Source organism: Lygodium microphyllum, chromosome 2 (genome assembly GCF_053477565.2).
Source record: "Lygodium microphyllum isolate KBCC chromosome 2, Lygodium_microphyllum_v1.1.10, whole genome shotgun sequence".
NCBI lineage: Eukaryota > Viridiplantae > Streptophyta > Polypodiopsida > Schizaeales > Lygodiaceae > Lygodium > Lygodium microphyllum.
In genome coordinates, this window is record NC_141136.1 from 143,457,522 (window position 1) to 143,473,318 (window position 15,797).

General features: G+C 43.2%; 2 protein-coding genes across 2 annotated transcripts; both read left to right on the forward strand.

The window, feature by feature from the left end:
• The first annotated feature begins 5,046 nt into the window (after window positions 1-5,046).
• LOC148040423 (aspartic proteinase CDR1-like) lies at window positions 5,047-6,576 on the forward strand. Its single transcript, XM_087663891.1, has one exon. The coding sequence runs from the start codon at window positions 5,047-5,049 to the stop codon at window positions 6,574-6,576; it is 1,530 nt and encodes a 509-aa protein (XP_087520017.1).
• An 8,006-nt stretch (window positions 6,577-14,582) lies between these two features.
• LOC148040424 (uncharacterized) lies at window positions 14,583-15,080 on the forward strand. Its single transcript, XM_087663893.1, has 2 exons — window positions 14,583-14,681; window positions 14,772-15,080. The coding sequence occupies exons 1-2, from the start codon at window positions 14,583-14,585 to the stop codon at window positions 15,078-15,080; spliced, it is 408 nt and encodes a 135-aa protein (XP_087520019.1).
• The last annotated feature ends 717 nt before the right edge of the window (window positions 15,081-15,797 follow it).

Below are 15,797 nucleotides of genomic sequence, written 5' to 3' on the forward strand. Positions count from 1 at the left end.
ACGCGCTCTCAAACACGCTCCAGAGTTCATCTTCTGTCCAGTGCGTCTATTTGCGCATCTAACATGCAGCACAGACGCGCTTCCAGACGTGCATCCAAGGTCAATGCGCGTCTATAATCGCGTGTACATTGCAGAGCACACGCGCTCTAAGACGTGCTCTTAGTCGCTCTGAGAGGAAACATTTTTTCACATCTACGTACGCGTCTACACTGAGAGGTAGACGCACTAGCAAACGTTGTGGGTCGGTCGATTTTAGGCCGAGGACAACCATTGACGATTAACATAATTGAATATATAATGGAATCACAAATCCTAAATACACAGATATAGCACAGAGAGGAAGAGAGAAACAAAGAGAGAGAGAGAGAGAGAGAGAGAGACTCACCTTGGGTGTTTGGTGTGGCGGGTGGTGGTGCTTCTCCTTCTCCTTCTTCCTCTCTTTGGTAAGTTACCCTCCCTTGATGCTTGTTTGCTTGCTTGCTGCTTCTTCTTGTTATTCTCTTTCTTGTTCTCTCTTTCTTCCTCTCCTTGGCTTTCATTTTTCCCTTCTTGTGTGTTTGAAATGAAAGAAGAGGTGAGTCATGAGGAGGTGAGGCATGAAGAGACTAGGTGAGGCATGGAGAGACTGCATGTCGGCTAAACTCAAGCTTCAGAATTGCAAAAAACGCAGGAAAGGAAAGGTGCAATTTGAAAAGAAATGATTTAAGTATGGTTTGAATTTTGACGTGTGCGTCTATTTTTGCGTGTATATGTGCGTCTATTCTTTAGATAGACGTGAATATAGACATGAAAATAGATACGTAGGTAGACACGGACGTAGACGCGCATTTGGGATTTATCATAATTTTTTGTTTTTAGGATAAGTTTTGATAGTGAATTCTTCTTAAGTTTTGATAAGTTAAGATAAGTTTTAAGATGATGATTTTTGTGTATTTAAAATTAAGATCTTATGTAAACATATGAATGACAAATATTTTGATGTTGTCATGAATTAGATTTAATCATGTCAACGTCGTCATCACCTAGTGCAGTGCAAGCTGGTGAGTCAATGAGCACATCCTCAAGTGAGGATGAAATTGCGTCTTCATAATCAAAATGCATGGCTACGACGAAAAATTAAATGCATGTGTGATTGTTGTCGAGGGTATATTTTTCGAGCACGTCGAATTGCAATGTTACACCTCAGCTTGTATGGAAAATGGGACCAAGAAAAATCATTGGTATTCATTGTTTTTTTTTACCACTAAGATTGCTAGTCTATGTTATGGGAATTATATATCAATGTACATGAAACTCCCTTTTGTGGTTGAGCAGGATGCAGTGCCACATCCTCAGATGCTCCATCTCGGGCGTCAAGAGGCTGCAAAACGTCGACGCGAGGAGGTAGAGTCTTCAAGAAGAGTAGAGACTGACGACCATGATAGTAGCCCTTATGAAATGCCCCATCAAGTCGTAGAGGATGAGATTTTGGACAACATGGTACACCATCTATTTTCACAACCGGTAGAGGGAGAAGGTCACTCTACGAAGCCAGATGATCCACTATATGTAGCATCATCTACTCCGTTGTATGAAGGTTGTACGTACTCCGTTCTTCGTGCGTCCCTCGAGATACTTAACTTGCAAACAATTTATGGATGGAGTAATGTCAGTTTGGATACGTTATTGAAGTAGGTATCAATTCAGTTTGGCTTATATATGAATCATAATATTAATTGTTAATTCTATTTTGAAATCAGACAAAAATATATGTTGGTGGTTTTTTAACTCACTTTTAAAATATATGTAGGTTATTATCACAAATGATTCCAAAAGGAAACAAATTTCCAACTAAGAGAGAGCAAGCAAGACATTACTTGACATCTCTGGGAAGCCTCAATTATGTCAAGATCCATGCATGTGTCAATGATTGTGTCTTATTTCGTGGGATTCATGAGTTCGCACGAGAGTGTCCTGTTTGTGGCGAATCAAGATACGAAGTGGAGATGAAGTCAATAGATGTGCCTTGTAAGGTTTTGCGACATTTTTCGATTGTTCCACGTATAAAACTTATGTTCAAGTGTAAGTCTATTGGGAAGCTCATGTCATGGCATGCTAGTCATCGTTCAAGTGATGGAAAATGGAGGATCCCTACAGACACACCCGCATGGGAACATATAGATAATTTGTGGCCCGTTTTCAAAGAAGAGCCAAGAAATTTGAGATTTGGTTTAGGTATGGATGGAATGAATCCATTTAGCATCAAAAGCACATCATACAGTGTATGGCCACTAGTATTGATGAACTATAATATTCCTCCATCCATGGCAATTAAAAAGGGACATGTGATGTTGTCTCTTCTAATTCTTGGAAAGCACAAGATAAAAAACATGGACATTTACTTAGAGCCTTTGATTGAAGAGTTAGAAATGTTATGGGAAGGTATTGAGGTGCAAGATACAAGTGCATATGCATCCTCTAGAGATTTCACATTGAAGGCCATGTTGTTGTGGACCATGCACGACTTTCCAGGATACGGAGAGTGTTCAGGTACATGTATATAACTCTATATTTGAAATTCAAGACTTGAATCAATTGCATTTTATTAATTCACTTGTTTTTTCAAGTTTAACCACATCAGGATATCATGCATGTCCTATTTGTGGTCCTCTCTAGTTTCCTCTAGGCCGGCACGTTTAAAGAAGGTTATCTACGACAATCATCATCAATTTCTTCCTATTGACCATCCCAAATATGTTCTCCCTACTAATGGAATGACTCCACAATCTCTAACCATTCGAGATTGGAAGGAGAGATGGATTAATGCCGACAGCCACCCTCCACATGGCATGAGTCGGTAAGAAGTGCATTTCTCTCGATTGACTTTAAAGTATTTCGCATGATGAATTGTTTACATAATATAATGTTTGTTTGTTAGGTTCTCTAGATTCTTTCGTCTTCTGTACTGGATTGAACTCAAGAACAATCACGACCCCATGCACATATTCAAAAATGTTGTATCTACATTATAGGATCACTTGATAGGGGCTCGCGATTCAATTAATGTAAGGGAGGATTTACTTTTTGTTTTTCAAATATAGGTTGTGTATCATCCAATGGTAAACAATAACCGATGGTGGTATGTCATCCCTATATCTAATCGTTCAAAACCAATATAAGGTAATATTACCGATATGGAGATAGCAGATGACAATCCAACAAATAATGATGATGTGCATGATGACACAATAATGGATGATATGCGTGATATAGTACAAGATGAACCTTGCGATGATGTTCAAGGAAACGCAGAAGAAGATAATAATGTGATTGTTGATGATATTTATGAAGTTATTGAGCAATATAGCAACACATCTGATTGTGGGATAGACTTATTTGTTTCGTTACCTCTTGGTAATATAGACCTAGAAGTAGATAGTTTAGCAAGGACTGATCTCATTGAAGATGAGATGGATCGTTCATTATAACATACTTAATTTGCTTATTGATTCAATATATGTGTATTCCTAATTCTATGCTTTTTATCATGCACACACGTGCATACTCAAGAATAAATAGTCAATTTTAAAGTAAGCATTGAATTTTCCATAATAAAAAAGAAGTATCTTTTATCATCTTCAAGTACATAGAGAAATTACGAGATACATATTGCAATGCTTGCTACTAATTGTAAGGTTTCTGTCGCTTGCCGCTAATTACTTATATCAGGCTTGTCAACTGGAGAAACTGCCATTCATTAGAGAGCAATGAAAAAGAAATTATTAACTCTATTTTTGTAATTCAATGATTGAATGTGTATTCTTAATTCTATGGTTTTTATCATACGCACATGTGCATGCTCAAGAATTAATTTCAGGTGGTTAAATAATTATTCACATTGGTTTTTCAATTATGTGAATTGCTAAATTTAGGTGGTTAAATAATTGTGCATCTGCTAGAGAGTCTATATTAGCGTCTATTTGCGCGGATATATAGATGCAAAATTCGTGTCTATTTACATGCACGTTTACACGCATTTATAGATGCTCTGATAGACGCGCCCGACTTTGCGCGTCTATGCCTCGTTTCTGTTGTAGTGAAGGCACGACTCGAGGCCGGAGTGGTCCATCATCTTAGGAGTGGCGGGGCCACAAGACATATTTGGAGGACTTTGTAAGTTTTTCTTTTGTTTTGCTTGTTTGCTTTTTAAAAATATTTTTTGTACTGACAGTCATGTTTCTAACAGTTAGCATTTTCTTTTCTTTGCAGCACTCCATTACAAATCGCGATCCGATAGGCCTTGAGACTCGATATGCAGAGAGGCACGGTCTCAATGCATTGATCGACCGATTGTATAGACGCGGCGGCCCTGTAAGTCACTCATCTTTATTGTCCGTAGTTACCATGAGATATTTGAATGCATTATTGTATGGTGGATTGATGTGTTGTTTCTTTTTCTGCAGAGTCCGTTCGATGCTCCTTTGTAGCAGGACGAGCTTTCGGGGGACGAGGATTTGTAGCTCGCCCTTGGATCCTTGGAGCTCACACACCTTTATTTTTTAGTCGCTTGATCTAGACATTTTCTATGTATTAGTGATATCGTGTCATGATTGTACCAATCGCTTTTTATGCGATTGTGTATTTATTTCATGTATTAGTTTTATAATTTCAATATATATTCTTTTTGTTTACAAGTGCTTTGTATACAGTAGTGCAGAAACTATTTTGTATGGCTCTCATAGATGCCTTGCCACAAATTTTTTTAAATCCCTGTTACTGTCACTATTACCATCGCAAATTTTATTGCTCGCGTAGCAAATTTATATTCTTGTATTTATGAATTTATTAAATCTTTTACTTATAAATTTAAAAATAATTTTATAAAATTGCAATACATTTTATATTAAACCTCGATTTTTCGTCAACACTCGTTGTGTATGCAATCATAATAAATACCTGATCGAATCAGCAATAGTAGTTACTAGGCCACTATCATCGACCGTCCACGTTTATGTAAGGGGTTAAATGTCCCGTTTCTTTTTTCTGATCCGTCACGATTGCATTATCATGCGTCTAGTACTGCAATTTGCGTTCCACGTGCTCTGGCTTGGCATTATCCACTGCGCGGATCATGGAAGCGGCTCTGCGATAGAATTGTCCCGGCCCGGTCCTTCGACGACTTCGGACGTCAGCAAAGTCTGGACGCCACGCATAGCGGATGGGCGGGATCGAAGAATGAAGACGGAGAAGGATCAGACGAGGCCCAATATCGTATTGGCACTGCGGCACAGGGACCATCCGGAGTCACCCTTCCGACCTACAAACGCAACGTTACAGGAGCTCCGCCAAGCGTTAGTGAGGAGGGACGAGGCGCGGATGGCGCACTACATTACCCAGAGCAAACTGCAGTACGACCGTACCGGCAACGCCAGTCTCAATTACTTCTCCAGGGTCCTGCCGGGAGGCGACACAGGGGCTTACTACCTGGAGGTTAAGGTGGGCACCCCGCCCAGCCCAAGCCCCCGTTACCTGCTTATCGAGTCTACCAGCGACGCCACGTGGCTCGCGTGTAAGCCTTGCCCTTGGCCCAGGGGCGGCTCCTGTTCCTTGAACAAGACGGGGCCTCTCTGGGATCCTTCCCTGTCACACACCTTCGCGCCTACAGACTGCCACTCCGACCTCTGTGAAAGCCTCCCAAACAGAGTAGATTGCGTTTCGGATTTCGATCAATTTCGCCCCCAGTGCGCCTACAATCTGCAGTATCACAACGGTAATGCCTCTGTTGGAGGCGTCTACGTCAAGGACAACTTTCAAGCTGACCTATCCGATGTTGTTATCCCAGACGTCGTTTTCGGCTGCTCCCATCAGATTTCCGGCTTCACTGAGGGCTCTGGCATTTTAGGACTAGGCCCCGGCAGCATGAGTTTCCACAATCAGATCGGCCGGGCCATCTTCTTCTGTGTGCCACCCATGGATCTTGATCATATGCCCAAAACAGGCTTCTTCGGGTTCGGATTGGCTGACCAGCTTTCAAATACCGAAACGATGATCTCCGTCGCCATGGACACGCACGACGACTCTACCATGCCAGGCTACTTTCTGCCGATGACGGGGATCAGCGTAAACGGGAACCTGCTATCCATTCCGGAGTCGGATTTTGCAACTTCAAACGGTGACAAGGCTAACACGATGATAGACATGGGCACCACGTTAACCTATCTGACTCCTAACATCTACAACACGGTCAAAGATGCCATCAATGCTGCTGCCACGAGCTTCCAGGCGGGTTTGATCATGGAAACGTGCTACCGGTTTCCCGATGGAACCATCCCTAGGACGTTTCCTAATGTCTCACTCCACTTTGAAGGGGGTGGCGTCATGAACCTGACCGCTCGCAACGTCCTCAGTCCCGCCCCTGTTGACCGGGACTACCATCACTGCTTGACGTTCCTAGGCTCCCCCCTGGGCTTCAATATCCTTGGCAACGCTCAACTTGCCGGCTTCCTGGTGGAGATTGATCCCAAGAAGAAAACCGTGGAGTTTGGTCGCTATCATTGCGCAATGTCCGATGGGGAACTGGGATACCTCAGGGAGTAAGGTTTGGGTTGATCTTCATCGTTGTCTGACAGTTTGGCTAATGGAGGTTATTTAGTTCCAGGGACTTCAAATGACTAGTTTAATTTTTAATTGCTATTGACTCTTAAGTTTCACTCTGTCTCGATGGTAATGAGGAGTGCTCTCACGTAAATTGTCATCTCGTTTCTCCTTTGTTTATTTGAAGTAGTAGATGTTGTTGGGCGAGCAGTCAAACTTGAAATATTGATGTAGTAGATATTGTTGGGCTAGCAGTCAAACTTCAATCATTCAAGTAGTAGATGTATGCCGATGACGTATGGGGATCTACCTTTAGAGAAGTTCCACGTCTTTTTCTTTTGTGTGTATGCGTGTGGTGTCCGTAGTTCTTGTCCAATTTGGAGTATGGAGGGGTAAAGTGCCTTACTTTGTCGCAAGGTTTTCAAGAGAAATTTCACATATTATTACCGCATGGCTTCCAATGCTTAGGATATTCTATTGCTATATTTGATTTAGATTTACCTTAACACTATGAGAAGATGGGCAGTTCTTTCAAGTTACAAAGCTAATTTTCACAAATTGCCAAATGTGTTATATGTGACTTTGATTTACCTATATGCATTGAAAGATGGGTAGTTCTTTCAAGTTATCAAGCTAATTTTCACATGTGGCCACTTGATTTCCAATACTAAGGATATTCTAGTACTATATTTGACTTACATTTACCTATACACATAGAAAGATGGGTAGTGAAGCACACCAAGGCTTTGTCATGGGAATTCAATGTAAGCATGATTTAACAGTTTAAGAAGGGGCATGGTAGACATATTGTGCAACTCACCATCCTATCTTGCTTTGCACTACCATGGATGTTGCACTTTTTTCACTTCAAATTATTATAGATGTTTGTAATATTACTAAATAATGATACGGTAGCATTTTAGAAGTGGTTTTTAGGTCATTTTGGATGTGTGGACTAATTTGGTGATGACACTTTTCTGTCAAGATGTAAGAGAGGGGGAAATAAAATAATGGGAATAAAATACCAACTAGACTGCCTGGTATAAAAGTTGTAAGGGACTTGATTTTTGGACCATCAATATAATAATACAAGTCTCCCTCATCTTCTCTCTTTCTCAGCTTTCATGTCTCTCTTTCTCAGCTTTCATGGATGCCTTCTCTCTCTTTTTTTCTTTCTCTCTCCTTTCCTAGTATTTCTCTCTTCTCGTCACTCTCTGTCTCTCTTTTCTATAGTCTCTCTCTTCTCTTTCTTCCTCTCCAGTCTACTCCTTGACAAGTGGCATGAGAGCTTCTTAGGTTCTTGATCCAATAAGTCATACTTTGTTTAGTTTTCCCTTTTCGGCCACACAAAAGCCAAGAACTTCAAGTACACAAGTAGAGACATGGTAAGCAACATTGGAGCGACCAGTGGACATTTCCAAGAAGAAGATAGGCACCATTGAAGACCAATGGACATGTGCAAGAAGAAGAGAGGTAACATTGGAGGACAACATGCCTGGAGCATGCAGAAGACCTTGCCATTTTGTGGGAAGCTCATCTTGCAAGATCTCGAGCAAAAGAAGTTGTATCAATAGCAAAAGCAGAAGCATCAGCTTTAGTAGAGGAGCCAGCAGATTGCTTTTGGGAAGCACTTCATGGCAAAATGACCCCGTTTGGTGGGATAGCTGATTGTGGCATTGGGGGTAGCACTTCATTGATAAGAGTAACAATCTCATAAAGGTGTTCAAGTGGCCTATTTACAAACGAAGCTAATACATAAATAAAAAACAAGCCTAGAGCCAGCAAAGGATGTCTTTTAGAATGTTGCTAATGTTCAGCAATAGAAGACTCTCTAGAGTAACCTTTGAGCCACTTGCACAAGTGGATAACAATTATATCAAACCCTTGTAAGTTTAATTGTTGAGAGAACTTTTGATGCCAAGAGGCATATTCCACGGTGGATTCCATGAGCTTTTCAATGGATTCTTTAAAATTATATGTATTTGCTATGGCTCATACACAATATGGATTCCTTGTGTGAGAAGTTGACGGGAAATATGCTTGTCCTTTTTAGGCATCATGTTAATTTAATGTGCACATGGGTAATTCCATGATGAGTGATTCTGTAAAATACATATTTAAATTAATGGGCATTTATGAGTTTAGAGTGCACTCATTTTAAATTAAGGTTAGGATGATAGAGTTTCAACCTATTTATTTATTTTGTAGCTAAAGACTACTAGGTAATCACATTTTTGGATTTTATCTTATTATTTCCTAACAATTATGAATGCTTTAGTTGATGTGTAGAGTAGGCAGTGGTGGCGTTGGGAAGCACCACACGATGGCATGTATTTAGATTATCCAGAAGATTTTTTATTTTGATGGGCGCGCGCCTTATCATTAAAGGCATGGCGCTAATATTTATTTAGGTGCGCTTATTTATTAAAGCGTTGGAAAAACATTTATTATTGTCTATGCTCATAGGCGCTCGGTTTTAAGTATTTCATTATTGGACATTGTATTTGGGCACATTTCGACTTTTTGGACGCCCGAACACTTTATTCTTTATTTGGGCAAAAGCAAACATAAAAGCCAAAGCATGCTAATTATAAATTGGGCAAATTTTTAGCTTGAAGATTAATAAATTTATAAATACATGTTCACACAAGGCATGGGGGGAGATTGCACTTAATTTGTCTTTTTGTCTCATGTTGTGCAAACCTTTCTTTTTGCTTTATGAGCTTTTGAAGAGTTTTTTGTTCTTTGGGACCTTTCGAAGTTCACTATGTGCGCATACAACATCTGATTTGCGCACCAAGTTTGTAAAACCATCCCGTTGCTAGGAGTATTGTCTCTGAGCTTGAAGTATCAAGCTATGAGAGCACAACATGTCTACACTACAAGGGACTGGGGCAATAGCGACGCCGATTAGCGACGGCGTTTATCGGCGTCGCTATTGGCGTCGCTATTTGCGTCGCTATATGCGTCGCGACGCAAATAGCGACGCATATAGCGTCGCTATTTGCGTCGCTATATGCGTCGCGACGCAAATAGCGACGCATATAGCGACGCAAATAGCGACGCCGCAGGGAAAAAAAGCGCGGCCGAAACCAGAGCGCCGTTTTCATTTTGTTTTCTTCGCCTTTTGAGAGCGAGAGCGAGGGAGAGAGCCAAGGCTTTGTGAAAGAAGAGGAGGAAGAGACTTGTTGCCGCCGCCGCCGCCACCGCCACCGCCACCGTCGTTGTTCGCGAAGGAGAGGAGGAGCCCTCGTTGCAAAGAGAAGCCGCCCACGCTCGCCATATCTCATTGGTGAGTCTCCCTCTCTCTTTCTTTTACTTGTTGAAGGTTTAAATCGTTCTCTTTTGTTTATTTAGGAGAGGAAAAGAAAGAGAAGGAGAGGGAGAGGGAGAGAAAGGGAGAGAAAGAGAGGGAGAGGGAGAGGGAGAGAGAGGGAGAGAAAGAGAGGGAGAGGGAGAGAAAGAGAGTGAGAGTGCATTCTCTCTCTCTCTCTCTCCCTTTTGCTTGTTTAATGTTTAAATTACTTTCTTCTTTGCTTGTTTAGGAGAGGAAACGAGAGAGTAAGAGAGAAAGAGAGGGAGAGGGAGAGGGAAAGGGAAAGAAAGAGAAAGAGAAATAGAGGGAGAGGGAGAGGGAGGGGGAGGAAATAGGAGAGGGAGAGAAAGAAAAAGAGAGGGAGAAGGAGGGAGAGTGCATTCTCTCTCTCCCTCCGTCTCCCTTTTGCTTGTTTAATGTTTGAATCACTTTGTTTTTTGCTTGTTTAGGAGAGGAAATGAGAGAGAAAGAGAGTGAGAGGGATAGGAAGGGGAAGGAAATGAGAGAGGGATATAAAGAGAAAGAGAGGGAGAGTGCATTGTATCTCTCCCTCTCCCTTTTGCTTGGAGGATGTTTAAATCACTTTATTTTTTGCTTGTTTAGGAAATGAGAGAGAAAGAGAGATAGAGAGGGAGAGGGAGAAAAAGAGAGGGAGAGGGAGAGGGAGGGGGAGGGGGAGGGGAAGGAAATGAGAGAGGGAGAGAAAGAGGGAGGGGGAGGGAGAGGGAGCGAGGGAGCGAGGGAGCGAGGGAGAGGGAGAGGGAGAAAGAGGGAGAAAGAGGGAGGGAGAGGGAGAGGGAGGAGGAGGGAGGAAATGAGAGAGGGAGAGAAAGAGAACGAGAGGGTGAGGGAGAGGGTGAGAGAAAGAGAGGGAGAGGGAGAGGGAGAGGGAAGGGAATGAAATTTAAGATAATATACGTATCGATAATGGTATGCAATGTGCTTTGCATACGGCCACGTACTTCATCAAAATTAACCCAAAATTATTGTTATAGAAGTGGAGATCCCTTAAATTGAGTATAGGATAATTTCTCTCAGGTCTTATGACTATGAGTAGAATTGATTGAAATAAATTTTATTTCTATAGTTGTAAAATTTCATAGATGGCGCGCATTAATTTTAAAATGGATTACTTATACTCAAAGCTGAGATATAACAAAAAATTATCTACCGGGATAAACAAATCGTTGAGCATGATACAAGGCCGAGATATAACATCGGAAAATCTCTCGACTACTATATACAATGCAAGGTTTATGGTCAACTTGCAAGTTGACGTACATCTCCAAAAAGCTATCCATTTAAGCCTCGTTTGCTGTAATGTAGATAAGATGGCAAACGAAGAAGGTCCTATTGTTCAAGACCGCGAGTCGTATCTTAATCAGCGTGTCCCATGTCCTTGCTCTCAATGCAAGTTGGCAATTAGACGAAAACGCCGATTGTCTATAGAACACGTACGACGATTTGGCGAGTTTCAACCTGAGATTATTGATCAGGCGATTGCAGATTTTCAGCAAACGGTATTTTCAAGTTAGCATTTTTCATGCATTGTACTCTCAAGCTAATTGAAAACCATACACAATAAGATTGGGTCTTGTTGGCAAATTTTGTGTCCAGGGGGGTGATGTCTCGACCCAAGGGGGAGTGCACCCTTTGCGGCCAATTAGAAGAGTTCGTGGACGTGAGATGGATGGATGGCAGGATCCAATAGACCACTCGCAAGGCCCATCTATATCGTCAATGCCAGAGGAGACAGACAACCTTCCCGACTTGCCTACAATCTTGGAGCCTGAGATGGAGGCAATGATCGATGCATTGATTCCCATGGATGTTGAGACATCTGACCCGCTTAGAGAGGAAGCATCCATACCATTATATGATGGGTGCCGAGTATCTCGGTTGAAGACATTGCTTGCACTCTTAAGTGTGCAAGCGAAATACGGTTGGAGCGATACGAGTGTGACTGAGTTATTCAGGTACCTTGCATATAGACTTCATTGTTTTTTTTTAAAACAGTATTATTGTAAATATGGATGGATTTTTCAAGGTGTTTTATGATGTTTTCAGGTTATTGAAATATCATATATTGCCACCTGCAAACACCATGCCTGAGTCTCGTGATGATGCACGACATGTTTTACGGAAGCTTGGCATGGACTACAATAACATCCATGCATGTATCAACGACTGCATATTGTTTCGAGATGAATACGAGACTATGGAGACATGTCCAAAGTGTGGTGCTCACAGGTATCGACAGGACTTGCAAGGGCAGACCATCCCTCAAAAAGTCCTCAGACACTTTCCGCTCATCCCCCGCATAAACCACATGTTTCGCACGTCTGCCATGGCAAGCTTGACAACGTGGCATGTGCAGAATAGGTCTACGGATGGAGTGCAACGAATATCAGCAGATTCGCGCGCATGGAGCCACATTGACTCTACCTTCCCAGGCTTTGCGCGAGAGCCAAGGAATCTTCGGCTCGGTCTCGCCATGGATGGTGTGAACCCATTTGGTCTGCGCTCGACTTCTTACAGTGTGTGGCCTATAGTGCTTGTCAACTACAACATTCCTCCATGGCTTTCTACAAAGAAAGGACATCTCATCCTTAGCTTGCTCGTCCCGGGCCGCTACAAAGTAAAAAATATGGACGTGTATCTTCGTCCATTAGTCGATGAGCTTAAGATTTTGTGGGAGGAGGGGGTCACGGTGCAAGATATGAGCAGGCGCGATGGTCGGCGGTCAGCCAACATTCGAGCCATTCTCATGTGGACGATGCATGACTTTCCGGGATTGGGAGAGTGCTCAGGTGAGCAGACCTTTGTTCACGCCGGTAATATCTATATTTTATTTCATTCAATCAAGTATTCACTAGGTCGTGGATCGCCTTGCAGGTCTCGTTACCTCAGGTTATCATGCATGTCCATTGTGTGGGCCACAGTTAGACTCCCGAAGGTCACGAACCATGAAGAAGATGGTATATCAAGGACACGCCACTTTCTTGCCGGAGGATCATGAACTCAGGGAAGGTTTTCTTGGACGACCTCCAGCACGTATGAACGCTGCAAGCTGGTACGAGCTGAAAATGGTAAACCCGGAATCACATCCAAATGGAATGCGACGGTTCTCAGTTTTCTACGAGTTGCCATATTGGACCCACTTACAGGTCAACCACTTGTTGGATCCCATGCATATTTTCAAAAATGTGGGCAGCTTGCTATGGGACCACATCACAGGAAAGAGAGACACTATAGGGTCACGAATGGATTTAAAGGAGGTAGGTAAGATGGAGGCGCTTTGGCCGCAGTCGAGTGCTGAAGGGGGAGTGCAGCTTCCTCGCGCTCCCTGGGTTTTGTCTACCAAAGAAGAGCGCATTGTGAAGCAAGTAATCAAGTCTATCCGCACTCCGAAGGGTATGATGCGTTCTCTCAGGTCCGCATTTTCTAAAGATGACCAAATGTCTGGGCTAAAATCCCATGATTGGCATAAGATATGTCAGGTTTGTGAACAGAATGGATTTTAATTAGCGTGGACATTTTGAAATTTGAAAAGTGACCATTATTCTTAATGCTTTCTCATTTGTGGCAGTTTGTCTTACCGATCGCGATCGCGGGATGCCTAACTCCAGAAATTCGCGGGGCCATTTACAAGCTGTCGACTTTGGTGCAATGGATCTCACAGAAAGAGATTAAGACGTCCTCTATTGAATCCGCAAGGCGGGGAGCAGTTGAGACGGTCTGTCTCTTTGAGAAATACCTGCCCACTAGCATGCTCACGATACAAGTTCACCTTCTTGTGCATCTTGTGGACGAAGTGGAGATTGCCGGACCTGTCCATACGCGATGGATGTTCTTCCTGGAGCGCTTCATGAAAACCCTGAAAGGCTTTGTGCGACAACGAGCTGGTCCGGAAGGTAGCATGGCGGAGGGTTGGTTGGTGTCAGAGGCATTAGTGCATATCTCACAATGGCTACCAACGGTGGAACCAGACAATGAAATGCTATGCACGCTCAAGGACGATGACAGGCTGACTGGAGATGTGGTGGTTGGAAATGGGGTAGAAAAAAGAATGGATGCCTCAATGGAAGAGAAAGTGAATCGCTTTTGTATGTTGCACCATGCCTCCATGGAGACGTGGCTCGCCAAGTACCAGATTGCAAGGCAAGATCGAGAGGAAGCGCGAGCTGAATTCCGACGCAGTACGCGTCACCGACCGATTCGATATCCCGAGGGCATGGAGGAGATGCCGCGGTTTATGTCAACACGATGGTTGCATGGAGCCTTGATCGCAGCATCCAGCGAAGGGGCAGAGGTCTCAATGGAGGAGTGGGAGTTCTCGAGGGGATGTAGTCCAAAGGTAATGAGGGGTTTAGAATGTGTCGTATCTGAATTTGTTTGCTACATCTAATTTGAGTGTTTCAATGTGCAGTACAAAATATATAGTGCAGCGTGGTCGCGCGGACGGCATTTTCGGGTGGAGCGTATTGACAAAATGCGCTCCACAATGGACTGTGGTGTCATGGCAAGGTTTGAGCAAGAGAGCCGGCGACGAGCAACGGATCCGAACACGGTTGTGGATGAGATGGAGTATTTTGGGAATTTGCAAAGTATTATTACGGTGGATTACCGTAGCTTCTCCATGATAATATTCGATGTGCAGTGGTTCAAAGTGGTACTTGGAGGAGCTGGCGCAATGGTTCGACGAGGTCCATCTGGATTTCTCGAAATAGATTCCGAAAAAAAATGGACGGATTTGCGCGACACCTTTGTGTTGCCGGCACATTGTGAACAGGTAATCTTCTAGTCATTTGCTTGCTAATTGTAATACGACATGCTTTATGTCACAATGGTTTGAAGACGGTTTGTAAGTGTTTGTGAACAGGTAATCTTCTATCCAAATCCCCGACAACCTCGATGGTGGTATGTTATACCTTCAACTCCTAGAGGTGCGAGAGTATACGATCAAAGCGATGTTCCAGGCATAGATGAAGAATATATGCAAATAGAGGGATCGAAATTACAAGGGGTGGAGGCCACCGCAAGCTTGGAGACCGCATCGGCTAACAATGATGGAAATACAGAAGTCGTAGAATTTTTTGAGAACGAGGCAGACTCGTTCTTTTGTGGTGACATGTCTATCGACCTTCCAGTGTATGCAGAGTTATGTCAGGAGATTAACATGGGACCATAGAATACTTCATTCTTGGAGAATTGTATTACTCAATTCGTTGTTTAGATCTTCCATAAAGGTAGATAAGATATGCATTTCAAGATGGATTTTTCAAAAATGATTTATATTAATGCGCTTTGTATAGTTTCAATTGATTATTCTAACATTATTTTTTATCTCTGCAGGTATCTTTATTTTCAGGATGAGTCGAGGGATGAGCGATGAGGAGTTTCAGGAGATGATGGCACGTATGTCTCCAGATCAGCTCGCGAGATTCAGAGAGATAGCAGATCAGGAGCTGTCTCGTTCTTCGTCAGGGCGCTCTGCTAGATCAGCTTCAGTGCGATCAGATGCTTCAGCTTCGAGCAGACGATCTCGACGCTCGCGACTTGGGCCAGAGGGAGGGACTGCGACTGCAGGAGGATCAGGGGGGTGCTGCTATGGAGACACGGACGCGGTGTCTCCGTCTCGTCGTTCAGCTAGAGCTCGGTCACCTCCAGGATTTGTCACACCTGTGGGGACGTCCACTCCAGTTACTCCGGCTTTTGCGCAGCCGTCGGCAGATGTCACGCCTTTTGGTGGCACTCCTTTTGGTGGCACCCCCTCTGGTGGCACTCCTTTTGGTGGCACCCCCTCTGGTGGCACTCCTTTTGGTGGCACCCCCTCTGGTGGCACCCCTTTCAGTGGCACTCCGGGAGAGGGTACCCCCGTCGGTACACCGGATGTTCAGGGGTCTCC